General features: G+C 46.1%; 1 protein-coding gene across 1 annotated transcript in view; it reads right to left on the bottom strand.

Annotated features, from left to right (window-relative positions):
• SNX29 (sorting nexin 29) overlaps window positions 1–26157 on the bottom strand; it is a 179834-nt gene that overhangs the window by 11862 nt on the left and 141815 nt on the right. Inside the window, exon 20 of the mRNA XM_087728460.1 lies at window positions 18745–18884. Coding sequence (XP_087584586.1) covers window positions 18745–18884 — 140 coding nt within the window. The remainder of the gene's footprint in view (window positions 1–18744; window positions 18885–26157) is intronic.

Raw genomic sequence — 26157 nt, 5'->3', positions numbered from 1 at the left:
CTCCATAGAGAACTCCACAGTGCTCGAGATGCTGTTATGGCACAGAAATCTCTAGGGAAGTTCTGGGAGGCAGTTTTCAGATACACCTCTGGAAAAGCACCTTTTTTGTTCCCCACAAATAGAATCACTGAGCAGAGAAGCTTTTGGGAGGGTTTTTTTCACGTATAAATTATTGTTGACACAGCAACCAGAGAAGGTTTGAAGAAACCCCGAAGACAGACGTGTGTTGAATTAATTATAAACAGAATATTCCTTCGCACAGTCCCCGGGGACGATAATCTTTCTCTCTTTCTCTCCCTCTCCCTCTTTACTAAATTTGTTTTTTGGTAAGTTGAAATGGCAACTTTTAAAAAGTTCCTCCTTTAAAAAAACAACAGCAAAAGCTTATGGAAATATGGCAGTAAGATTCTGACAGCGTGATTCAAAAACCTTGTGGGGTTCTTAAGTCATCCTGCGTGATACCAGGATAATCAACTTTCCACCGACGTGATGAGAGAGAAAACCTTACGGATTCTGTAAACAAGGAATAGATATGCATGCTTTCATGCTGACACATGAATGCGCTTTTCAATCAAAAGCATTTTTGGAAGAGGCTTCGAATCTCATCTAATCTACCCAACGCCGAGTTTTCCATGAAGGTTTCAACCTGAGCAAAGCAGAATATATTCTGCGATCTTCTCCTCTAACGATAGAAAGGACTTGTTTCTAGTGGGATCCCAATTAGGGAATTTCTGTGTGAGAAGGGAATGCTGCTTGCCTCCAGAATAGAATAGAATAACAGAGTTGGAAGGGACCTTGGAGGTCTTCTAGTCCAACCCCCTGCCTAGGCAGGAAACTCTACACCACTTCAGGCAAATGGTTATCCAACATCTTCTTAAAAACGTCCAGTGTTGGAGCATTTATAACTTCTGGAGGCAAGTTGTTCAACTGATTAATTGTTCTCACTGTCAGGAAATTTGTCCTCAGTTCTAAGTTGCGTCTCTCCTTGATTAGTTTCCACCCATTGCTTCTTGTTCTACCCTCAGGTGCTTTGGAGAATAGTTTGACTCCCTCTTCTTTGTGGCAGCCCCTATTGGAAGACTGCTATCATGTCTCCCCTAGTCCTTCTTTTCATTAAACTAGACATACCCCGTTCCTGCAACCGTTCTTCATATGTTTTAGCCTCCAGTCCCCTAATCATCTTGGTTGCTCTTCTCTGCACTCTTTCCAGAGTCTCAGTATCTTTTTTACACTGTGGAGACCAAAACTGAATGGAGGATTCCAAGTGTGGCCTTACCAAGGCCTTATAAAGTGGTATTATCCCTTCACAGGATCTTGATTCTATCCCTCTGTTAATGCAGCTGAGAACTGTGTTGACTTTTTTGGCAGCTGCTGCACACGGCTGGCTCCCATTTATATGGTTGTCCACTAGGGCTCCAAGAAGTTGTGGGTGCTCCAACAATGGAGGTTGTGAAAGAAGAGATTGGACAACCATTGGTCTGCAAGGGTAAAGGATCTCCTGCTTGAGCAGAGGGTTGGACTGGAAGACCTCCAAGGTCCCTTCTCTGTTATTCTATTATTTCTGAAAAATCTCCTTTTCGATTAAGATTGCCAGAAAGGTGGCAGTGATGAGTACGTTGAATAAATTCTGAAAGGCCAAGACCACAGAAGGTCGACTTGTTCAAAGGATCCTGCAGAACTGGAAAGAGGAGGCCAGGCCTGCTTCTTGGGAGCCAATAGCTTCCTTCCATTTTTACTGCTGTGAGAAGCTTTTCTTATTAAAACTCAAAGAAAAGAGAGGAGCTGTATTTGTTCTTCTAAGCAATGAGGAGAAGACAGTCTCTGTAGGACTCTGCCTTCTGCTCCTCCCTCTCCTCCTCCTTTCTTCTTCTCCTCCTTTCTCCTTCTCCTCCTTTCTCCTCCTCCATTCTCCTTCTTGTCCCTCTCTCTTCTTCTCCTTTCTCCTTCTCTTCCCTCTTTCTTCTTCTCTTTTCTTCTTTTCCTTTCTTCTTCTCCTCCTTTCTCCTTCTCCTTCTTTCTCCTTCTCCTCCTTTCTCCTTCTCCTTGTTTCTCCTTCTCTTCCCTCTTTCTTCTTCTCCTTTCTTCTTCTCCTCCTTTCTCCTCCTTTCTTTCTCCTTCTCTTCCTTTCTCCTTCTCCTCCCTCTTTCTTCTTCTCCTTTCTCCTTCTCTTCCCCCTTTCTTCTTCTCCTTTCTTTTTCTCCTTTCTCCTCCCTCTTTCTTCTCCTTCTTTCTCCTTCTCCTCCTTTCTCCTTCTCCTCCCTCTTTCTTCTTCTCCTTTCTCCTTCTCCTCCCTCTTTCTTCTTCTCCTTTCTCCTTCTCTTCCCCCTTTCTTCTTCTCCTTTCTTTTTCTCCTTTCTCCTCCCTCTTTCTTCTCCTTCTTTCTCCTTCTCCTCCTTTCTCCTTCTCCCTCTTTCTTCTTCTCCTTTCTTTTTCTCCTTTCTCCTCCCTCTTTCTTCTCCTTCTTTCTCCTTCTCCTCCTTTCTCCTTCTCCTCCCTCTTTCTTCTTCTCCTTTCTCCTTCTCTTCCCTCTTTCTTTTTCTCCTTTCTTCTCCTCCTTTCTTCCTCCTTCTCCTTTCTCCTTCTCCTCCCTTTCTTCTTCTCCTCGTTTCTCCTTCTCTTCCCTCTTTCATCTTCTCCTTTCTCTTCCTTTCTTCTCCTTCTCCTTTCTCCTTCTCTTCCCACTTTTTCTTCTCCTTTCTTCTCCTTCTCCTTTCTCCTTCTCTTCCCTCTTTCTTCTTCTCCTTTCTTCTTCTCCTCCTTTCTCCTTCTCCCTCTTTCTTTCTCCTCTTCCTTTTCTTTAATTGATGGCATCAATTAAAGGAGCCCAGCATTCATTGTCTCCCTTTCTCCTTTTTTTATTTTAGTAAAATGCTACCAGCAGCATTCTGGAGCTTTTCTTCGGGAGCTTCCCCAGGGGACTATTTCTAACTACGACTTTTTTTCCCCTCTCTTCCCCAAAATAACAGATGCCTCCAGGACTGCTGCGGTTCTCAAAACTAAAATTGACATCTCAGGCGCAAAAAAAAAAAAAAAAAAGGTAGAAGTTTGGGTAGCGTTGCCAATTTTCCACGTTCCGTCGTCCCAGCCAGCGTTAAAATTATTCTTGGCTGGCGTGTTTATTCAACGTTTCTGAATTTAGAGACTGCGCTCTTAATATTCTCCCCTCCCTTGCTCACACGCCACTTGCCTGCTGCAAAAAATTGGCTTGCGAGTTCCGCGGCAAGCCACTTTTGCTAGAAATTAATCTGCCTTCCTCGTTTTAGGGCACGGAAAATATTACGGTAACGAGGTTATCCGAGGCCTCGGCTAATGAAGTTACTCTGCGGTTTTAGAAAGCATTTATAATAATTAAAACCCCCATATTCTCTAAGAACTCATTTGCTGTAATCCTAGCTCTGTATCCCCCCCCCTCTCCCTGCTTAAATATTCTCTGCTTTGCTGTTCACTTAAAAGGACTCTCTAAAGTTTCGGAGAGCGTTTCCAATAACTTTAATGGGCTTTTGGATAAACTTTCTAATTAACCCTAAAGAAGAAAGGTACCCTGGGCATATTTCATTTTAGACTTGGTAAATGTTAGCCGGGGAAAACTGTACATGTTCCGAAGACCAATTTCTGCATTGCTTTTGCTAATCTCACTGCGAGCCCTTTGCTGAACGTGCACTTGGTGGCTTAGCTCTTGCAAAGGGTTGTTTATGTGAAACCGTACACCAAAAGATGTGGAGGCTCTAGAAAGAGTGCAGAGAAGAGCAACCAAGATGATTAGGGGACTGGAGGCTAAAATATATGATTACAGGACCTGGGTATGTCTAGTTTAATGAAAAGAAAGACTAGGGGAGACATGATAGCAGTCTTCCAATATCTCAGGGGCTGCCACAAAGAAGAGGGAGTCAAGCTATTCTCCAAGGCACCTGAGGGTAGAACGAGAAGCAATGGGTGGAAACTAAACAAGGAGAGAAGCAATGTTGAGACTCTAGAAAGAGTGCAGAGAAGTGCAACCAAGATGATTAGGGGACTGGAAGCTAAAACATATGAAGAACGGTTGCAGGAACTGGGTATGTCTAGTTGATTGAAAAGAAGGACTTGGGGAGACATGACAGCAATCTTCCAATATCTCAGGGGCTGCCACAAAGAAGAGGGAGTCAAACTATTCTCCAAAGCATTTGAAGGCAGGACAAGAAGCAATGGGTGGAAACTAATCAAGGAGAGAAGCAACTTAGAACTGAGGAGAAATTTCCTGACAGTTAGAACAATTCATCAGTGGAACAAACTTGCCTCCAGAAGTTGTGAATCCTCCAACACTGGAAGTTTTTAAGAAGATGTTGGACAACCATTTGTCTGAAATGGTGTAGGGTTTCCTGCCTAAGCAGGGGGTTGGACTAGAAGACCTCCAAGGTCCCTTCCAACTCTGCTATTGTATTGTATTGTATAAGGTTGTTGATCAGGAAAACCAACTACAACCCAGGGGTGAAATGCTACCGGTTCGGAGCGGTTCGCACAAACGGGTAGTAAAAAAAAAAAAAAAAGCCACCACTTCGCCTGAACCATTAGTAAAAAAAATTGGTAGAGGTTCGGGCGAACCAGTACTTCCGACGATCAGCTGTGATGAGTGATTTATATTAGAAAGCAGGAAATCCTGCTTTCTAGCTAATCTAAATCGCGTGACACAGAGGATTCCCCCCCTCACTGTTTTATTTACCTTTGCATGTGCCGCCCCCCCCCCCGGGCCCATATGTCATCACGTCTTTATGCTCTGCGCATGCACGGAAGATCTGGTGCATGTGCGAAGGTGGCGCTTGTGAGCTCCTGTTTGCGAACCGTTAGCGAAGGTAAATCGATTTCACCCCTGATACAGCCCCCTTCATGTGGGGCCCTTGATGCATTCTGAGCAGGGTTGCCGTCGACTTTTCGTTCCCCAACCGGGTAACATCATAAGCACTGATGATGCACTAGCTAGCCCTGATGGTGTTGCCTAGTTGGGTGATGAAACGTCTGCAAGAAAACAACCGAGCTCAAGGGAGCACCTATAGTCCCATAGTTCTCCTGCTCTTCTTCTTCACCAACCCGACTCCCTTCTAGCATTGATGATGGTACCTAGTTGGGGAAAGAAATGTCTGCAAGAAAACAGCCAAGCTCAGAGAGCACCAAGGACCCCACAGTCCTCCTCCTCTTCCTTGTCTTCCTCCTCCTCCGTCCCATCCCATCCCCTTCTAGTACTGATGATGTTACCTAGTTGGATAATGAAACTTCTGCAAGAAAACATCCAAGCTCACAGAGGACCAAGGACTCCATAGTCCTCCTCCACCTCGTCTTCCTCCTCATCTTCCTCCTCCACCTCCTCCTCTTTCTCCTCCTCCTCCTCTTCCTCCTCCATCCCATCCCATCCCATCCACTCCCTTTTAGTACTGATGATGTTACCTAGTTGGATAATGAAACTTCTGCAAGAAAACATCCAAGCTCACAGAGGACCAAGGACTCCATAGTCCTCCTCCACCTCGTCTTCCTCCTCATCTTCCTCCTCCTCCTCCTCCTCCATCCCATCCCATCCCATCCCATTCTCTTTTAGTACTGATGATGTTACCTAGTTGGATAATGAAATGTCTGCCAGAAAACCGCCAAGCTCAAAGAGCACCAAGGACCCCACAGTCCTCCTCCTCCTCTTGTCTTCCTCCTCCCCCTCCCCCCCATCCCATCCCATTTCTCTTCTAGCACTGATGATGTTACCTAGTTGAGTAATGAAACATCTGCAAAAAAGACAAAAAGCTCAGAGAGCACCAAGGACCCCACAGTTGTTCCCCTCCTCCTCCTCCTCTGTCCCGTTCCATCCCATCCCCTTTTGGCACTGATGATAGCAATAGCAATAGCAATTAAACTTATATACCGCTTCATAGGGCTTTCAGCCCACTCTAAGCAGTTTACAGAGTCAGCCTATTGCCCCCAACCATCCGGGTCCTCATTTTATCCACCTCGGAAGGATGGAAGGCTGAGTCAACCCTGAGCCGGTGAGATTTGAACAGCCGAACTGCAGAACTGCAGTCAGCTGAAGTAGCCTGCAGTGCTGCATTTAACCACTGCGCCACCTCGGCTCTTTTTATGATGTTACCTAGTTGGGTAATGAAACATCTTCAAAAAAGCCACCAAGCTCAGAGAGCACCAAGGACCCCACAGTTCAGCCCTGAGCTACAAATATTCTTTCCTATTGAGTAGCTATCCATCAGCTGGATTAAAGCACTACCCATCATCATACATGCACTTAAATTTATTACAACACAATACAATTTTACAACAAGACTTCCAAAATTGCTGCTGATTCATTTCTCTTAATGGCATCAATTAAAGGAGCCCAGCATGCATTTTTCAGGATTTACACGAAGCCTTCAGATTCTGCCCTCCGCAGCCCCTCCACAGAGTGGTTAAATTGCAACTTTTTTTTTTTTTTTAATGGGACCAAAACAGAAAGTTATGAAATACCTGGGGAGTGATCAAATTACCTATTCCGTTAATTTAATATTAATGAAACGACTTGGGGAGCCGCTGTATGAACTTCTTCATTCATTTTCATCTGAATGAAAATTAAATTACATCAAATTAAATTTAAATTTGGGTTCACTCGCTTTGGGAAGTATCCACATCACCGCCACATACTAAATTATTCCGTACTAGCTGATAACCCAGCATTGCCCGGGTATTTATTTATAGGGGGGAAATGTCCGGACCAAACATAATTTCTAATGTTGGATTTTCCCCCTTACCAGAGAGAGCCCCCTGGTGGAGGACTGTGAAGCCATTTAAAGGCACAACAGGCTACATCTTAACAGAACATAGACCCTGATGGGCGTTAGGGGTGTCTTACCCCCACAGTGTTTTTTCCAGAGAGTAAGTCATCTGTGTACCAAGTTTGGTTGAAATTGCTCGAGGCACTCCAGAGTTATGCTGGTACATACACACAAATGCAGATGATAGATAGATAGATAGATAGATAGATAGATAGATAGATAGATAGATAGATAGATAGATAGATAGATAGATAGATAGATAGATAGACAGACAGACAGACAGACAGACAGTGTCAGCCTCTGTTTTGCTGCTGCTTAGGCTGCCATTGAAACGGGGAGGGGGGCACGGTATTTGGGAGGGGATTACTAATTGTGCTGGAGGAAGATTCTGGAGTTTCTGCTGCCTGTCTTACTGCGCATGCGGAGGAGGTTTCCCGCCAAGGCCAACGGCACCGACATTCCATCTTGGTGATGCCTTTCGAAGTTATCTTGCACCTGACACTTGGGAGAATTACGATTGGACTGTAACTGGGATGCCAAGGGGTGGGGAATGGGTTATTCTATATATCATTTGCTTTCGCGCCTAAATAATCAGTCTTCACTTTGCTACGCTTCTGATCATTTATAATTAGTAAAAGTACCCTTGATTTCTATCAATGGAGTCTCGTGGTTTTCTTTCCTAATTATTCAATGGAGGAGTGCTGACAGACAGACAGACAGACAGACAGACAGACAGACAGATATAGACAAACAGAGACAGACAGACAGACAATAGATAGATAGATAAATAGATAGATAGATAGATAGACAGACAGACAGACAATACATAGATAGATAGATAGACAGACAGACAGACAATAGATAGATAGACGATAGATAGATAGATAGATAGATAGATAGATAGATAGATAGATAGATAGATAGATAGATAGATAGATAGATAGATTAGCTAGCTAGCTAGCTAGACAGACAGACAAACAGACAGACAGACAATAGATAGATAGATTAGATAGACAGACAGACAATAGATAGATAGATAAGATAGATGATAGATAGACAATAGATAGATAGATAAGATAGATAGATAGATAGATAGATAGATAGATAGATAGATAGATAGATAGATAGATATTCTGAATGAATAAGATGCCATTTCCAATGTGCTTAATTTCAATTCCTATCTCAAAATCCACAATACGTTTGTTGAAGCTTTCTTTGGGGGCCACAATTGCTTACAGTGAGTAAGTTTTCATTCTGCTGAAAAGAATCCCACGAATATTTTTAGAATCCAAATTCAACTCTCTGTCTTTATGAGCCTTTCTTTTTTTTTTTTTTTACTCCCACTGGTATAACTTCATCTGTCATGAACTAATACAAATAGTGCCCCGAGCTTATTCATTTTGAAGGTTTACTGAGCGGAGTGGAAGAAGCTGGCATTCCGTCTTAAATCTTTAACTATCTCCAATTATCTCTATCTGTAAGGGGATATAGGTAACTCCTCGACTTACGAACTCAGCGGAGCCCAAAACCTCTGTTGCTAAGGGAGACATTGGGTAAGCGAATTTTGCCCCCATTTTTACAACCTTTCTTGTTGTCGTTCCTAAGTGAATCACTTCAGTTAGTAACCTGGTTGTTAAGTGAATCTGACTTCCCTGTTGACTCGGCTTGTCAGAAGGTCGCAAAAGGGGGATCATGCAACCCTGGGACACAGCAACGGTCTGTTGTCCCCCCACCCCACCCCAGCGACCAGCAACTCCGCAGCAGATTCAGACAATGAGGAGGTTAGGGAGGAACATGGGCCAGTACTGGAAGCACGCAAGTCTTAAAGCTGTCAAGTTACAAGACTCTTGCACCCCTAACCCTTCAGAAAAAAAAACCCAGGGGTGTTCAAACTTGACAGCTTTAAGACTTGTGGACTTCAACTTCCAGAATTCCTCCTCCAGTCATTTTGGCTCAGGAACTCTGCATTTGAAGCATGCAAGTCGTAAAGCTGTCAAGTTACAAGACCCTTGAACCCCTAACCCTTTAGAAAAAAAACCCCAGGGGTGTTCAAACTTGACAGCTTTAAGACTTGTGGACTTCAACTTCCAGAACTCCTCCTCCAGTCATTTTAGCTCAGGAACTCTGGCATTTGAAGCACGCAAGTCTTAAAGCTATCAAGCTACAAGATCCTTGCACCCCTAACCCTTTAGGAAAAAAAAACCCAGGGGTGTTCAAACTTGACAGCTTTAAGACTTATGGACTTCAACTCCCAGAATTCCTCCTCCAGTCATTTTGGCTCAGGAACTCTGCATTTGAAGCATGCAAGTCGTAAAGCTGTCAAGTTACAAGACCCTTGCACCCCTAACCCATTAGGGAAAAAAATCCAGGAGTGTTCAAACTTGACAGCTTTAAGACTTGTGGACTTCAACTCCCAGAATTCCTCCTCTCGTTCTTCATCTCGATGATGTGCGGACGGGCGGGGGGGGGGGGGGAGGGAGCTGGAACTGGTTCTAAACAGCACTGAAGATTTGTGGAACCTCTTCTATAGAAGAGGTTAGAACTGGCAGGAACCCACCCCTGCTGTACATCATCCTGCATGCCAGCTTGGCTGAAGCAGCTTTCCATAGGCAGGGCAGCCAAAGTGTTCTGCTTTTAAACTTTTAGTTTACTAGCTAATCAATAGCAATAGAAGACGTGGCCACGTTCTGCCCTTGGAAATTTCCCCGTCTTTTACACATCTAACATTTCACAAGGCCTTGGGATTCTTCTTCTTGTTTTTTTTAAATGGGCCTTGGACGGCTAAGCGATTTTCTTTCAGCAACTCTGGGCAATGTATGTCTTAGGGATTTCATGCCCTTTTTTCAGTTAGGGATGGATTGATGGGTTTTATTCTGCTGTTTTGTTTATTTTGTTGTTTTGCCTTGAGAAGGTGGCATAAAAGTGGAGAAAAATAAAATACAAATGACTTTGGGGATTTATTTTACACGGGTGAACAAACTTGCATGCAGTACCTTTGAATGGTTTAAATTTCTCCTTTCTCCTCCATTCCATTCTTCCTTTCTCCCTTCCATCTTCTTCCTTCTCTTTTCTTCTTTTCCTTTCTTCATCCCTTCCTTCTTCCTCTCTTCCTCCATTCCATCTTCCTCCTTCTCCATCCCCTCCACCCACTCACCCTTCCTTCTTCCTCCCACCTCCCTTCCATCTTCCTTCCTTCCTCCATTCCATCTTCCTCCCTTACTTTCTCCATCCCTTCCACCCACCTACCCTTCCATCTTTCTTTCCTCCCTTCACCCCTTCCATCTTCCTACCTCCCTTCCTTCCTCCCTTCCATCTTCCTTCCTATCTTCCTCCCTCCCTTTCTCCATTCCCTCCACCCACCCACCCTTCCATCTTTCCTCCCTCCCTCCATCCCTTCCATCTTCCTTCCTCCATTCTATCTTCCTCCCTTCCTTTCTCCGTCCCCTCCACCCACCCACCCACCTTCCCTCCCTCCCTCCTCCCAGATTCCTTCCTTAATTCCTCCATCCCATCTTCCTCCTTTCCTTTCTCCATCCCCTCCACCCACCCACCCTTCCATCTTTCCTCCCTCCCTCCCTCCCTCCATCCCTTCCATCTTCCTTCCTTCCTCCATTCCATCTTCCTTCTCCTCCATCCCATCTTCCTCCTTTCCTTTCTCCATCCCCTCCACCCACCCACCCTTCCATCTTTCCTCCCTCCCTCCATCCCTTCCATCTTCCTTCCTCCATTCTATCTTCCTCCCTTCCTTTCTCCGTCCCCTCCACCCACCCACCCACCTTCCCTCCCTCCCAGATTCCTTACTTAATTCCCATCTTCCTCCTTTCCTTTCTCCATCCCCTCCACCCACCCACCCTTCCATCTTTCCTCCATCCCTTCCATCTCCCTTCCTTCCTTCCTTCCTTCCATCTTCCTTCCTTCCATCCTTCCATCTTCCTTCCCCTCCATCACATCTTCCTCCCTTCCTTTCTCCATCCCCTCCACCCACCCACCCTTCCATCTTTCCTCCCTCCCTCCCTCCATCCCTTCCATCTTCCTTCCTTCCTCCATTCCATCTTCCTTCCCCTCCATCCCATCTTCCTCCCTTCCTTTCTCCATCCCTTAAAAGAGCCAAGGTGGCGCAGTGGTTAAATGCAGCACTGCAGGCTACTTCAGCTGACTGCAGTTCTGCAGTTCGGCTGTTCAAATCTCACTGGCTCAGGGTTGACTCAGCCTTTCATCCTTCCGAGGTGGGTAAAATGAGGACTCAGATTGTTGTTGGGGGCGATATGCTGACTCTGTAAACTGCTTAGAGAGGGCTGAAAGCCCTATGAAGCGGTATATAAGTCTAACTGCTATTGCTATTGCTATCCCCTCCACCCACCCACCTTTCCATCTTTCCTCCCTTCCTCCCTCCATCCCTTCCGTCCATCCCTTCCATCTTCCTTCCTTCCTCCATTCCATTCCATCTTCCTACCTCCCTTCCTTCCTCCCTTCCATCTTCCTCCCTTCCTTTCTCCATCCCCTTCACCCCTCCACCCACCTTCCCTCCCTCCCAGATTCCTTGCTTCCTCTGCTCCATTCTACACCACCTTCTTTCCTTTCTCCACCCTCTATACTTTCCCTCCTTCCTCCTCCCTCTTCCTTGTCTTGCCCTTCCCCCCCTCTGTTGGATTGACCTCTGAATTAACTGGCCACTGCCCAGGGTGTCTATAACTTTTGAATGTAGAGATCTATCAACATCTGTGGAAGGGAGCTGGCCGTTCCGCAGAGGTTGCTAAATTACAGTCCCCCAAATGCCTCAATCCGGGCCGTGCTAGCTGGCATTCCCATGTGTTGGGGTTCAGCAACATCTGGAGGATCACGCCTTGTTCTTCCCCGGACTCCTTTTTGCCCTCCAATCCAGACGTGCTCTGCATTGCAGTGATTGTTTTTTTTTTTCTTTTTAGTCTACCCAACCTTTGTAATGCACAAACAATTGCGGGCTGGCCATAAAGAAAGGAACAATTTACACAGATCTCTCCCAGCTTTAACGGGCGTATAAATATTTTAGAAGGAGAAGCATGCTTTTGTTGGCTGGATAAGTGTAATCTAAAGTGGGGAAGGAAAACACTGCGTGTCTCCTATAACCAATTGATCAAATGTACGGAAACGAAAGACGTTTCATAAAATAATAGCGCACTTCGAACTCTCAAAAAGTTACAGAACGCAGAGTACGCTACCCCCGGAAGAGAAAAACAGTTTTTTTGTCAAAACCCTTGTCAAAGACAATCGTAGCTCTGGTCATGGTATTGGACCTGGGTACTTGAGAGACCGCCTGCTGCCAATTACCTCCAATAGACCGATTAGATCCCACAGATTAGGCCTCCTCCGAATTCCATCCGCCGGCCAATGCCGACTGGCGACCACCCGGAGGAGAGCCTTCTCTGTGGCTGCTCCGGCCCTTTGGAACGAGCTCCCCGTGGAGATTCGGACCCTCACCACCCTCCAGGCCTTCCGCAAAGCCCATAAAACCTGGCTGTTCCAACAGGCCTGGGGCTAATGAGCTTTTGTCCCCCCCTCGAATGGTATGGTTGTTGAGTGTTTTAAATTGTGGTATTGTTTTGTTCGTGTTCTTTTTTTCCCTTATTTGTACACCCACACAACACGACTTGGGTTGTGAGCCGCCCTGAGTCCCCTTCGGGGAAAAGGGCGGCATAGAAATATAATAAATTCAATTCAATTCAATTTCCCCAAAATCTGGCTCACCTGGAACAACATTGTAAGATTAAGAGGTTGCAGACAAGCACAACCAGCATTTTTGGCCTAGGTTAGGGTCAGACCTATTGATTAAGCTTTGACCTAACTCCAGCACTCTTAACATATAGTTCCCTTTTCTCAATTGTTGCAGGCGGCCCATTTTCCCTATGCTCTGCCCTTTTTCTTACAGGGTTTGTCATGACTTTAGGTGTTGGGATTGGCTTACAGTTCGTTCCCAAGCATAAATAATGCTCATTTCCTTCTGGAAATGAGACAAGTAGCTTTTGACTAGAGATGACTGTCTAAGAAGCTAAGGAAGAGAGAGAAAAATATATATTAGATATTGTCTAAGATGCAGGGAAGAGCAGCAAAGAGGATGAACGACTGAGGGAACTCAAAGGTGCTTTTTCAAAAGCCAACTGGACTTTCTCTCTTTTCCTTCTCATCCATCTAAGAAACAAAAGGATGAGGGCCGTTTTGATAACAGTCTTTCACTATTTGAAGGGTTGCCATGGAGAAGTGGGGGTCAACCTATTCTCCAAAGCAGGGGTCCCCAACCTTTCGGACCTCAGGGCAACCACTACATTCATAATCTTGAATCCCGTGGACCACTAATATGATCTGCCTAATGACCGGCTGGGTGGGAGTGGCTAGGTGGTCATGTGACTGGGTGGGTGTGGCCAACTTGATGTCGAGGGGCGCCACGCCGGCCTCTATTCACCCCTCCCCTCCCAGCCACTCCTCACCCACCTGCCCAGGCTCCTTGGGGCCCCAACAAGAAGCAGCTGGTGGAGCTAAGCAGCCGTCACGAGGAAGAGTTGGCAAAACAGCTCAGTTCAAATTGGATCTGGCCGAGAAGGAGGCTCAGCAGAAGCACCTCACTGAGGACTACCAGCATAGGCTTTCCAAGCAGAGGGAAAACTTGCAGAAGTGCAAGGCCAGGTACAGGTGCCTGGAGGCTCAGCGGGCTGAGATGGTCACCCAGTTCCAGGCCATAATGCAGCCCCACTGGAACGAGGCCCTCTGGCTCTTTGCAACCAGCTGCACTTCCCTCCAGCCTTCACCCAAAGCCCCCCACCAGGACGCTGAAGCAGACCCCAAGTCGGAATTTCTGGCCCCTCAGACCCACACAAAAAGACCCCAAAGGGGGAGAGTCTCTGCAGCAACACAAGCGTTCATTGCACGTATCCATCCCAGGGGCCGTAGTTTGAGGAATCCTGATTTAGTGCAATACGAAAAATGCAAATAATTTTTCTGTGGACCACCTAAATTTTCTCACAGACCACCAGTCCCTGTTGGTGATCGCAAGCACCTGAAAGCAGGACAAGAAGAAATGGATGGAAACTAATCAAGGAGAGTAGCAACCTGGAACCAAGGAGAAATTTCCTGACAGTGGGAACAATTAATCAGTGGAACAGAATTTGCCTCCAGAAGTTGTGAATGCCCCAAAACTGGAAGTCTTTAAGAAGATGTTGGATAGCCATTTGTCTGGAACGGTACAGGGTTTCCTGCCTAGGCAGGGGGTTGGACTAGAAGACCTCCAAGGTCCCTTCCAACTCTGCTATTGTATTGTATTGTATTCATTTGATTGTGGCTTAGCATGAATCTTTTGCGTGGGGAACTTTGTATTCTTTAGAAGAAGAGGTTGGTCAATCTATTCTCCAAAGCACCTGAGGGCAGGACAAGAAGTAATGGATGGAAACTAATCAAGGAGAGTAGCAACCTGGAGCCAAGGAGAAATTTCCTGACAGTGGGAACAATTAATCAGTGGAACAGAAGTTGCCTCCAGAAGTTGTGAATGCTCCATCACTGGAGGTCTTCAAGAAGAGATTAAACAACCATTTGTCTGAAATGGTATGGGGTCTCCTGCCTCAGCAGGGACTAGAAGACCTCCAGGGTCCCTTCCAACTCTTGTTATTCTGTATTCCGTAGTCTGAATCGGAGAGGACGTAGCAAAGAACAGAAAAGGACAAGACAGAGGTGGGTTCCTACCAGTTCGCACCTATTTGGTAGAACCAGTTCGTCAAATCTACCGAACCGGTTAGAAGAGGTTCCACTAGTGGAGCCGGAAAACAGGCCACACCTGCAGAAGAGGTTCCAAACCTTTTTGAAACCCACCACTGGTCCTTGGATATGATTATTCTACACTATCATGCTCCTATTTATAAAACTCAGGGCCTCTGTGAAAGGTAAGGATGACTACTGCGTTTGTGGTGCAATCAGGACATTGCGTGTGTTGAAGTTGTTTTAACGCAAACCAAAGATGCCTTTTAAAAAACAAGTTTACATCCTATTCTTATGCATGCCAGTGCTGTGTGTGAGGTCATTTAAGGTGGTTCTGACAAGTGTCGTCGGCATCTTCATATCCGGTCACATGGGCGGCAAGCCACTCCCACAAAGGAGGCCACACCCACAGAGTAGGTTCGAACAATTTTTGAAACCCACCACTGGGACAAGAACAAGATTGCAGAACGCAGCTGTTTCCAACAACTTTAACGCAGGAAAACCAAAGGACTACATCCCTTCCGACTCTTGTTACCCAGGCAATCAACATCTTGGCTGCGATATCCACCCTTCCCGTGAACCACAAAACTTTCCTCACCTGTCTTTTCAGATGCTTCCGGATGCTTCAGCTAAAACGCCCCAGGGTTCAAGAGCTGATCTGACTAACTTTCTCAGCATTTCGACCTCTGGCTTTGGAACGGCTGTTGGAATTTGCTTTTCGGTTGCGAGTCAGACCCGAGGCTGTTTAAGGACCAGGCAATTAACTTCTCATGAATGTTAATGGCTGGGTTTGGTCCATGGGTTTGAGCTATTCGGCAAGTGTGACTGGAGCCCTTATTAAAGAACGGATCCAGCCAATAGCTCCGGGGGGGGGGGAGGGGGGGCTTCGGGGCAGGGAGAACAGCCTCAAAAACCTGAGCCGCCTGTGGAAAAAGCTTCTCCGATTTGCTGCCGAATCACGTTGACGTAATGGAAGAAGAAGAAGAAGAAGAAGAAGAAGAAGAAGAAGAAGAAGAAGAAGAAGAAGAAGAAGAAGAAGAAGAAGAAGAAGAAGAAGAAGAAGAAGAAGAAGAAGAAGAAGAAGAAGACACTGAAGCAATTGGTGTGAGCTTGAATGGAGTCCAGAGGATGGTAGAGGACAGGAAGGCCTGGAGGAATGTTGTCCATGGGGTTGCGATGGGTCGGACACAACTTCACAACTAACAACAACAACAATCAAGGAATGTGAAGAGAGAAAGAGAGAGAGAAGGAATAGTGGAGAAGAAGAGAAAAGAGGGGGGGAGGAGGAGGAGGAGGAGGAGAGGAGGAGGAGGAGAAGGAGAAGGAGAAGGAGAAGGAGAAGGAGAAGGAGAAGGAGGAGAAGAAGAAGAAGAAGAAGAAGAAGAAGAAGAAGAAGAAGAAGAAGAAGAAGAAGAAGAAGAAGAAGAAGAAGAAGAAGAAGAAGAAGAAGAAGAAGAAATGGCAATGTAGGAAAATACACCGAGCGTGTTGCCCGAACCTGCCCATTAGAAGAAATCATGATGTGTCTTTGGGTTGTTTCTGTACAGTGTATTCTGCAAAACTAGTAGTGGCCTCTGCCAAACGCAATTCATGTTTTATGTGTTGCGTGAAATCGAGCATACAGAATCCAACAGAACGTAAACAAAATTTCATCATGGCTCCTTCCCACTGTGATAAGTTATCATCCAGCCCTCTCCCAGAAAAATGAAATATCCTACGAAATCCTAGAAAAGGCAGAATATTTCTCTGGATATGAAAAGAAAGAAACATGTTTTAAAAGACAGAATAGTTGCCTGTAGCTTCCTGCCCATCCCCACTGTTAATGGGCCATTAAGAAGGCCAAGCTAGTCCCTTTTACATAATAAAGACTTCTCCACTGCAGCCCCAGGGGGGATGGGAGGAAAGGCATGATAATATTGGCCCTTTACTCAACTGACCACATGGCATCTGAGAACTCAACCAAACCCGGATTCAAAACACAACCTAGAGAGTTGCCCCTGCATGGCCCTATGGGAGTCTGACAACCAATCAGAATACATTTCTTACACAGGAACAGGAAACAGAGAGGTGGGACTGAACAGGTTATAAAAAGCCTAGCAAGCCCCTTCCTCAGCCCTTCTCTTCTTCTCCACCAACAATGAAGCATGTGATCACCTTTTCTGTTCAGGGCTCAAGCCATGTGGCCCTGTCCAACAATAAACCATCTTTCCAAGCAGCCTCCATGTCTCCAGTGTCTTTTTCCCCACTTGGAGCGGAACCCAGAAGGACATTTCTTTCATCACCACCTTGTTGCTTCATATTACCTTAAAATCATGAGCAGGGGGAGGGAAGAGGGAGGGAAGGGAAGAAAAAGGTGGAGGGAAGGGATGCCACTATGCTAGATCCGTTCAATTGCCCGGACTCCACCCCCGCAAGGGATTATAGGGGTCATTAAATAATGACAATGATTGTCCAGGTTGCAATGACGAGCCCAGGATATCGAAAGCATTGAACATGCCTGAGTTAAAAGCTGTCACATTTTGTCTCAGGAATTTTGAGAAACAAAAAAGGAAGACAAGACAACTGGCAAATTGGTCTTTCCCACAAAAATTGGGAATCTCAGGTGCAACGTAAAATGTTGAGAGCCAACTCATTAAAAACAAAAAAACTTCAAGATTCAGATATTTGTATTTTGCTCTGCTTTCAAATGGTTATGCGAACATCTTGAAGATTATGGGAGTTCCTTGGCCAGAAACCACCCGCTGACGGGTGCGAAGAAATTCATCTTGAAACACACTTCCCTTTCCCTTTTTTTGCGGGAGTTAAAACTTCTGTTTCTACAGACTGCCTTCAACAAAAAAACAAAAAAAACAACCACCTTCTCTATTCGTCAGCCAAATGATTTTGCCTGCTCTAATGTCACTACATGGACCACAAAGTGTTCCAATTAAAGATGTGGAAGAAGAGAGGCATTTTCACCTTGTTGTAACTTATTCCAAGGGACTGTCCATTAGATTTATGGTACACCTTTCCTCCTGGTAACCTTTAGTAGCCCGGCTGGCTTAAAACCATTAATCACTTGGAAGATTTTAAAAAAAACATATTTATTAAGCATGCAAATAGCTACAGTAGATGCGAAGTTAATTGCCTAAAGGCAGTAATTGGGACAAGAATTTTCCATCGTTAAGCAAAGCAGAACTATTGCATTGCTTAGCAATAGCAATCCCTGTCATCTGTTTTGCCGTTGCCGTTATGGGAATACCATGGTGAGGGAACTTCCTGGCTTGTGTTGTGGCCCACCAGTAGTCAGTAGAGCTTGCAGAAGATTCGGACAGTGAGGAGGTTGGGGAGGAACATGGGCCAGTCCTGGAGCCTGGGGAAGGCTCTGATGAGGGCTCTGTGTCGGAGGCAGAGAGGGGGCCAGGGCCATATGCCAGTTATCAGCTGCCTTCGGAGTCAGACATCAGTGGGGCAGAAGAACAGCTGGAGCCTGTTCCCAGTGTGTGCATGCACAGAATTGCCAGATGAAGGATTTATCAGGCTTGGAGAATGGCCAGGCTGATATCTTTCGGATGCCACAATACTTGGCAAGAATAAAGGAATGAACTAATCATCTCTTGCAAACTCCACTCCCCTTTTGCTCCTCTTTATTCCCTATGGGAGGGGCCATTCACCATCCATCTGTGGCCTTACTCTTAAGCCAACTCTTGTTCCTTAGCTGTTCTCTTCGTCTTGCAACTCTGCGCATGCGCACACTGGGAACAGGCTCCAGCTGTTCTTCTGCCCCACTGATGTCTGACTCTGAAGGCATCTGATAACTGGCATACGGCCCTGGCCCCCTCTCTGCCTCCGACACAGAGCCCTCATCAGAGCCTTCTCCAGACTCCAGGACTGGCCCGTCTTCCTCCCCAACCTCCTCACTGTCTGAGTCTGCTGCCAGCTCTGCTGGTGGGCAACAACTAGAGCAATTTCCCTCCTCTCTTACAATTCTATTCATCACAAAAGATCTATTTGCTGCTATCAATGCGATCCAATTGCACTTCAAATGAAGTAGTGCCGCTGTTTTTGTTTTTAAGCTCCCTTCTCTCTCCAAAACAACAACAACGTTTAAACCTTTTTGTGCTGCATGAAGGCTGCGTCTTAAACCACACTCCAAGTTGCGACAACCTCACAGAAGTCCTCCTTCAGGGTTTTTGTTCCCCTTTTTATAAATTACTAAGAACTAAGAAAAATACCACTCAACGCCCCATTTAAACGATCGAGAGATACTTACACGAAAAAGGGCATCAGCTGGATGAGAGTCTCTTTTTTGGGGTTGGCAATGAATTCCGGCAGAGCCTGGATGACTTTGTTCATCACGTTTCTTAAGTAGTTTTGCAACTGCTTCCGTCGTTCCTCCACGAACTTTGCATCCTAAGGGGAAAGCGAGGAGAGAAGCCTGAATTCGCCCAGCTTTGGCAAGTTAAATCTCTTCTTACCAAGGCTTCCAGAGAGCGCGAAGCAAACTCCTTGTCCTGACAAAAACCCCTTTGATTAATTGATTGTGGATTCTGCTCATTCACATCCAGCAGTCTTTCGAGGGAGGATTTACAGTCACAGACCTTATCTGGCTTGGAGAGCTGCCAGGCCGATATCTGCAGAACTTGGCAAGGAGTCTCGGAGAGTCACGAACCAATTAAGCGAACTATTGATCTCCTGCAAACTCCACTCCCCTTTCGCTCCTTTTTTATTCCCTATGGGAGGGGCCATTCATCGTCCACTGTGGCCTTAATCCCAAGTCGACCCCTGTTCTTTAGCTGTTCCCTTCGTCTGGCAACTCTACTCATGCGCACACTGGGAACAGGCTCCAGGTCCAGTGCCTGCGAAGACCAGCTGGCCAGCGCGTCAGAAATCAGAAGAGCAGCTGGCGATAACATGTGTGTCCCCAGAGAGGTCATACCAGCCATACGTTCGTCATCACGGGCTAAGCGATCAGTCATAAGCCGGGGACTACCTATACAAGCCTTTATAGGAGGCTAAATACAGCACAGCGAGTGGACAAGAACTCTGAACGAAACGGAGCTTCTTTGGGAAAGTTTGTCCTGAACAAACTTACCTTTCAAAAATCACTTTCGCTCCAACTTTTGTTGTTCTTTTTTTTAAACAACAAAGCGCACAAGGAACCACACTATCCAGCCAAGGGCTAAGCTTATATTGGCACAAACTAGGGCACCGCCATTCATACCAGCCTCTTCCAATTTACTTCCCAGGTTCCTCTGTGTCAGGCCTGCAGCGGTTCCTTTAAGAATCTTTGGCCTGCCACACTCTTATTAAGGGGGGGGGGATTTAGCAAGGGGTAGAATGTGTTGTTTTCAAATTAAGAAATTCTTTCCTAGAAGCTCAAGGTCATCTTTTGTCTTCCAAACCTGAACACCTGGACGGAAGCAGTTAGGCGTGGACGCCAGCGTGGAAGAAGGAGATTGGACCATGTGATGGACTGTGGGTGTGGGGGCAAGATCATGAACTTTTAACTGGGTGGGATTCTGATGTAACTCCCAGAGTCGGAATCCCATAGCACTATGCCAACATGCCTGCTTTATTAAATTGGAACTTTAAGCATAGTTTTGGCTTCGACTCTGATTTAATTTTACATGGTATTTGGAAAGCTGGACATTCTGCTTGACAGCCTATTAGAAGCAAGAAATCTCTGGAACGGAACCCAAGGATGGGGGGAAATTGGGCTGGTAGACCAGCTTAAGGAAAGTTTTTTTCTTTTTTTAACAATTTGCAGAACTGCGTTTCCGACGGCTTTTTCTTTGCCGACAGCTGCGCAGATGACCGTGTAGAAGCTCGCCGGAGGCAGTGATGGTTACATAAACAACGGAAAGCTTTAAAACCTGGGTAATACCAAAAGCCCGAGGGGGGGGGAGAAAAATTCACACCGGTTCTTCCCTAATTGAGGATGGCAACGTTCGTCCATCTCAGCGATTTTTAAGACCTGTGAACTTCAAGTCCCAGAACTTCCCAGCCGCTGAACCTAGTTTTAATCTGCATTCGGAAATGTATGGTTTGTTTTTTCTGTGCTACCATTTGGAAGGGTGAGGAGGAGTGGGGTGGGGGGGGGAGGGAGAAGACTCTTCTTCAGGTCAAAGGGAGAAATGGTTTTAGGAAGCGAGAGGTTGCTAATTCCTTCCAACAGACGGATGTCACTGCCGATTTAGCGTGACATGCAAAACTGGCGTGGGGAACGTGAAAGATTTATAGGAATTTAAGCATGAAGATAGGAAGGATCTGACTCAAGCTGGCATTTCTCCTTTTCCCTCCATATAATATCCAAGAACAAGGAGAGGTCATTGTAGTAGTCCTTAATTTTTTATAGTTATCACTTGGAAAACTTCTTTAGAACTACTTAAAACGGAAGGAGACTTCGCCTACTAAGTCTAACCAAGCACTCAGAGTTGTTAACCTAATGTTGTAAAGCTTCCCCTCCCGCAACATTGTACTGCAAACTCGGGCGTACAAAACCTTTGCCGGACCAATCCTCGGATACAGCTCGTCTGCCTGGAATCCACACTGTATATCGGGCATTAATACGATTGAGCGGGTCCAGAGGTATTTCACGAGAAGAGTCCTCCACTCCTCTGCTCACAATAGAATCCCTTACGGCACCAGGCTCGAAGTTTTGGGCTTGGACAACCTGGAACTACGCAGCCAGCGGTCGGACCTAAGCATGGCACACAAAAGTATCTGCTACAACGTCCTACCGGTCAACGACTACTTCAGCTTCAACCGCAATAATACATGGGCAAAGAATAGATACAAACTCAAGGTCAATCGCTCCAAACTCGATAGCAGAAAATACGACTTCAGCAACAGAGGGGCCAACGCCTGGAATGCTCTACCTGACTCCGTGGTTACATCCTCAAACCCCCCACAGCTTCAACCTCAAACTGTCTACCATGGACCTCATCCTATTCCTAAGAGGTCCGTAAAGGGGGCGTGCATAAGCGTACCAGCGTGCCTTCCGTCCCTGTCCTACTGTCCCCATTTATTTGTACTCATTTCCTTTGTTCATGTCCATGTTTATACATATACCCGTTATCTTGTACATGTTTGACCAAGTAAATAAATAAATAAAAATAAAATAAACTCCGCAATCCAACTGTTTTGTCAGTAAAACAGCAGGTATAAGGCCATCCCAACTAAATGCTAATATTATTCTAAAACAACGGAGCCAGCAACTTTGATCTAAGTCATTGCGGCCACATATCAAGGCACCACAGGACCAGATTCTATTTTACAACCATTTTTACGATGGTTGTAAAGCAAGTCACTACAGTCATAAAGTGAATCATGTAGTTGTTACGTGAATCCATTCTTCCAAATAGGCTTTTTTTTTTTTTTTTTGCTGGAAACTGGCTAAAAAAATGTCACATATCGCAGTCAGGTGACTACAGGATGTTGCAATTGGACAACAATTGTGAGCTGGTTGCCAAGTGCCCAAAATGTACTTGGCTGTGGGGGGGGTGAGGAGTCGTAACTTGAGGATGTGTCGTAAGTACTGTAGCTTTTTCAAACTCTGTTGTAACTAACTACACTTTAAGAGTCAATGGAGATTCTCGGTCATCTGCAGATCTATACATTGGAGAAACAAAACAACCGCTTCACAGGCCTATGGCCCATCATAGGAGAACAAACCTATCAGGACAAGATTTAGCCGTCCATCTCATTTGAAAGAGAAAGGTCACTCTTTTAAGAATGGCAAAGTCCGCATTCCGGACAGAGAGAACCATTGGTTTGAAAGAGGGGGTCAAGGAGGCCATTACATTAAAATTGAACCGTCCTCCCTTGGCTGAGGGGGAGGGATACGACACCATCTATTTCTCTTGTTACAATACCTTCAGCAGTTTTAATAGCAATAGCAGTTAGACTTATATACCGCTTCATAGGGCTTTCAGCCCTCTCTAAGCGGTTTTACAGAGTCAGCATATCGCCCCCACAGTCTGGGTCCTCATTTCACCCACCTCGGAAGGATGAAAGGCTGAGTCAACCTTGAGCCGGTGAGATTAGAACCGCTGAACTGCAGATAACAGTCAGCTGAAGTGGTCTGCAGTACTGCACCCTAACCACTGCACCACCTCGGCTTTTAAGAAAGCTCCACATCCATTTGCACCACTCAGGTGACCCTGAGGACACAGATAAACCTCCAAGTGGTCTCAAGGACTCTTCAAAAGAATGCAAATGACCAGCTCTGTCTGCAAGGAATATAAATCCTTCCATTCCCCACCATCCAGTCAGAGCTGAATAAGCTTCTTGGATGACCGACAGCTGGTCATTTGCATCCTTTTTAAAGGGTCGTTGAGGCCACTTGGAGGTTAGTTTGAAAGAAGACGGGTCGAAGAGGCCATCTATGTCCAAATTGGACAGCCCTCTCTCAACAGAGGAGGAGAGATGCAACATCATCTATCTCCAGTCTACAACACGGTCCTTTCAAACGGCCCAAGAAGGCTCCACATCCATTTGCACCACTCGGGTGACCCTGAGGACATTGATAAACCTCCAATTGGCCTCAAGGACTCCCTAAAAGGATGCAAATGCCCAGCTGTCTGCAAGGAGTACAAATCCTTGCATTCCCCACCATTCAGCCAGAGCTGAAGAACTTTCTTGGATGAGAAGTAAAACATCTTCAAGGAAAAACAAAGGAAGTGAATTGAATTGAATTTACTTTATTTGTATGCCGCCCTTTTCCCTGAAAGGGACTCAGGGCGGCTCACAATTCAAGGGAGGGGAAAAACAGACAAGTTACAAAACATGAAGACCATACACAATTAAAAAAGCACAACAATCATACCATTCGAGTGGGGCTACAAGTCTTTAGCCCCAGGCCTGTCGGAACAGCCAGGTTTTAAGGGCTATGCGGAAGGCCTGGAGGGTGGTGTGGGTACGAATCTCCACGGGGAGTTCATTCCAGAGGGTCGGAGCAGCCACAGAGAAGGCCCTCCTCCGGGTAGTCGCCAGTCGACACTGGCTGGCTGATGGGATTCGGAGGAGGCCTAGTCTATGGGATCTTATTGGTCTAGTGGAGGTAATTGGCAGTAGGCGGTCTCTCAAGTACCCAGATCCAATACCATGAAGGGCTTTGTAGGTGACAACTAGCGCCTTGAAGCGTATCCGGAGACCAATAGGCAGCCAGTGCAGCTCGCGGAGGATAGGTGTTACGTGGGTGAATCGAGGCGCACCCACGATCGCTTCCGCGGCTGCATTCTGGACAAGCTGAAGTCGCCGAATGCTCTTCAAGGGCAGCCCCATGTAGAGCACGTTGCAGTACTCCAGCCTAGAGGTCACAAGAGCACGAGTGACTGTTGTGAGAGCCAGTTACTAACAACCTTTGGGACAATCTTAAGCCGAGGACCATAGGTTTGGTTCCCCACGCAGGTGTAAATATATAAACTGCGACGTACGCAACAACCTGACTCATATCTTAAGTACATATTTCAATAGCAACAGAAAGGAAGCCTAAAAGTACGAAGCAACAAATTGTTAATGGCTCCAAAGAGGCCAATAAGGATTGGTAGACAATATTGTTCGAACGCGCACAGATTTTTCTTATTGTCAGCTTAAAAACTCCCCGAGGAGATACGGCTGCTCAATGAACAGGAAACCTTTATGGGCCCATTTAATGATCTTGCGAGAAATCGCTATTCGGGGAGCTTTAAGTACATTGATCAAAATATTAACAGGAAACGTGACAGAGAGGATTCCGTTTTAGAAAGCAACGGCTTTCGTTTGGTACAGTACGAGGTAGGCCTCGACTTACATCAGGGGTGTCAAGCTCAAGGCCCGGGGATGTTCTGACCCAGGCTTCCCAAGAGCATGAAGCAAACTCCTTGTCCAACAAAAACCCCTTTTTACAGTGAATTTTGCTCATTCACATCCAGCAAAGTCTTTCAAGGGAGGATTTACAGTCACAGACCTTCTCTGGCTTGGAGAGCTGCCAGGCCGATATCTGCAAAACTTGGCAAGGAGTCTTGGAGATTCACATGCCAATTAAGCAAACTAATTTTCTCCTGCAAACTCCACTCCCCTTTCGCTCCTCTTTTCTTTCTTCTGGGAGGGGCCATTCATCATCCATCTGTGGCCTTACTCCCAAGTCGACCCCTGTTCTTTAGCTGTTCCCTTTGTCTGGCAACTCTGCGCATGCGCACACTGGGAACAGGCTCCAGCTGTTCCTCTGCCTCACTGATGTCTGACGGTTCCACCACAAAACCGTGTTCGACTAAAGGGCGCTCGACGAAACCGCGTAGCTGACGTCATCACAGCGCGACAACAGCGCGAAGAAAAAAGCACGCTGTAAACGCTAAAGCTAAAATTAACCCCTAAACCTAAACCTAACCCCCCTAAACCTAATCATAAACCTAACCCTAAACCTAACCCTTAAACTAACCCTAAACCTAACCCTTAACCTAACCCTAACCCTTAACCTAACCCTAAACCTAACCCTAACCCTTAACCTAACCCTAAATCTAACCCTAAAGCTAAACCTAAACCTAACCCTTACATTAAGTTGAATCGGCTTGCTTTCAAAGCGCTATTTAAAGCGCCCTTCTTTCTCCGCGCTCGCTGTTGTCGCCCTGCTGATGACGTCAGCGACGCAGTTTAATCGGGCGCGCTTTAGTCGAGTGTGGTTTTGTCGTGCCACGATGTCTGACATTGAAGGCAGCTGATAACTGTCATACAGCCCTGGCCCCCTCTCTGCCTCCGACACAGAGCCCTCATCAGAGCCTTCCCCAGGCTCCAGGACTGGCCCATCTTCCTCCCCAACCTCCTCACTGTCTGATTCTGCGTGGGACCATCCTGGAAATAGTGAAGGATCGGCCCGCGTTGCCTCTGCCAGCAAAAACGGATCTTGGGAGGGCTCCCGGGCTCCATTTTCTACCTGTATTGTACCTGTATTGTATTTGGAATAGGATGTCTGTATTTTTATTTGGTGGTTCGAATCCCTAGCGCCGTGTAACGGAGTGAGCTCCCGTTGCTTGTCCCAGCTTCTGCCAACCTAGCAGTTCGAAAGCACGTCAAAAATGCAAGTAGAAAAATAGGGACCACCTTTGTTGGGAAGGTAACAGTATTCCATACACCTTTGGCATTTAGCCATGCCCACCACGTGACCACGGAGACGTCTTCGGACAGCGCTGGCTCTTCAGCTTTGAAACTGACATGAGCACCGCCCCCTAGAGTCAGGAATGATTAGCACGCATGTGCGAGGGGAACCTTTACCTTTAGACAGGCACTGGAAAAATAATGACTTTCTCAGTGGGCTTGTTTTTCTGTTTTTTTTTTCTTTGCTCTTGTTTTAGATCTTCAAATAGGAGTCAAACTTTCACCAGCCCCAGAAGTGTTTGCAAATTACACTTGGTCTCTAACAACTGTTGAACAGCTGGAGTGGAGACATTATGGGGGGGCTTCTAAAAATATCTCAGGACCATGTCAGGCTGCCACTAATGCCACAGGGGTCCATGATTCTGGGAAACGTTAAAAACACAGATGCCACTTGATTATTCAGCGATTCTAATTGAAGCTCCTAACAGAGAAGACCACCCTCCTTTTCCCAGGCTTCGGGCTCCCTATCATGCCAACCCTTTTTTTCCCCAATATATTATTATTATTATTTTAATGAAAAACAAAATAAAGAGAGATTTGACAATTCTGC

The sequence above is a fragment of the Thamnophis sirtalis genome, unplaced genomic scaffold (assembly GCF_051295495.1).
Source record: "Thamnophis sirtalis isolate CommonGarterSnake01/CBP01778 unplaced genomic scaffold, rThaSir2_p1.2 scaffold_14, whole genome shotgun sequence".
NCBI lineage: Eukaryota > Metazoa > Chordata > Lepidosauria > Squamata > Natricidae > Thamnophis > Thamnophis sirtalis.
Note: the sequence above shows the minus strand (reverse complement) of the source record. Positions and strands in the feature narration are given on the sequence as shown.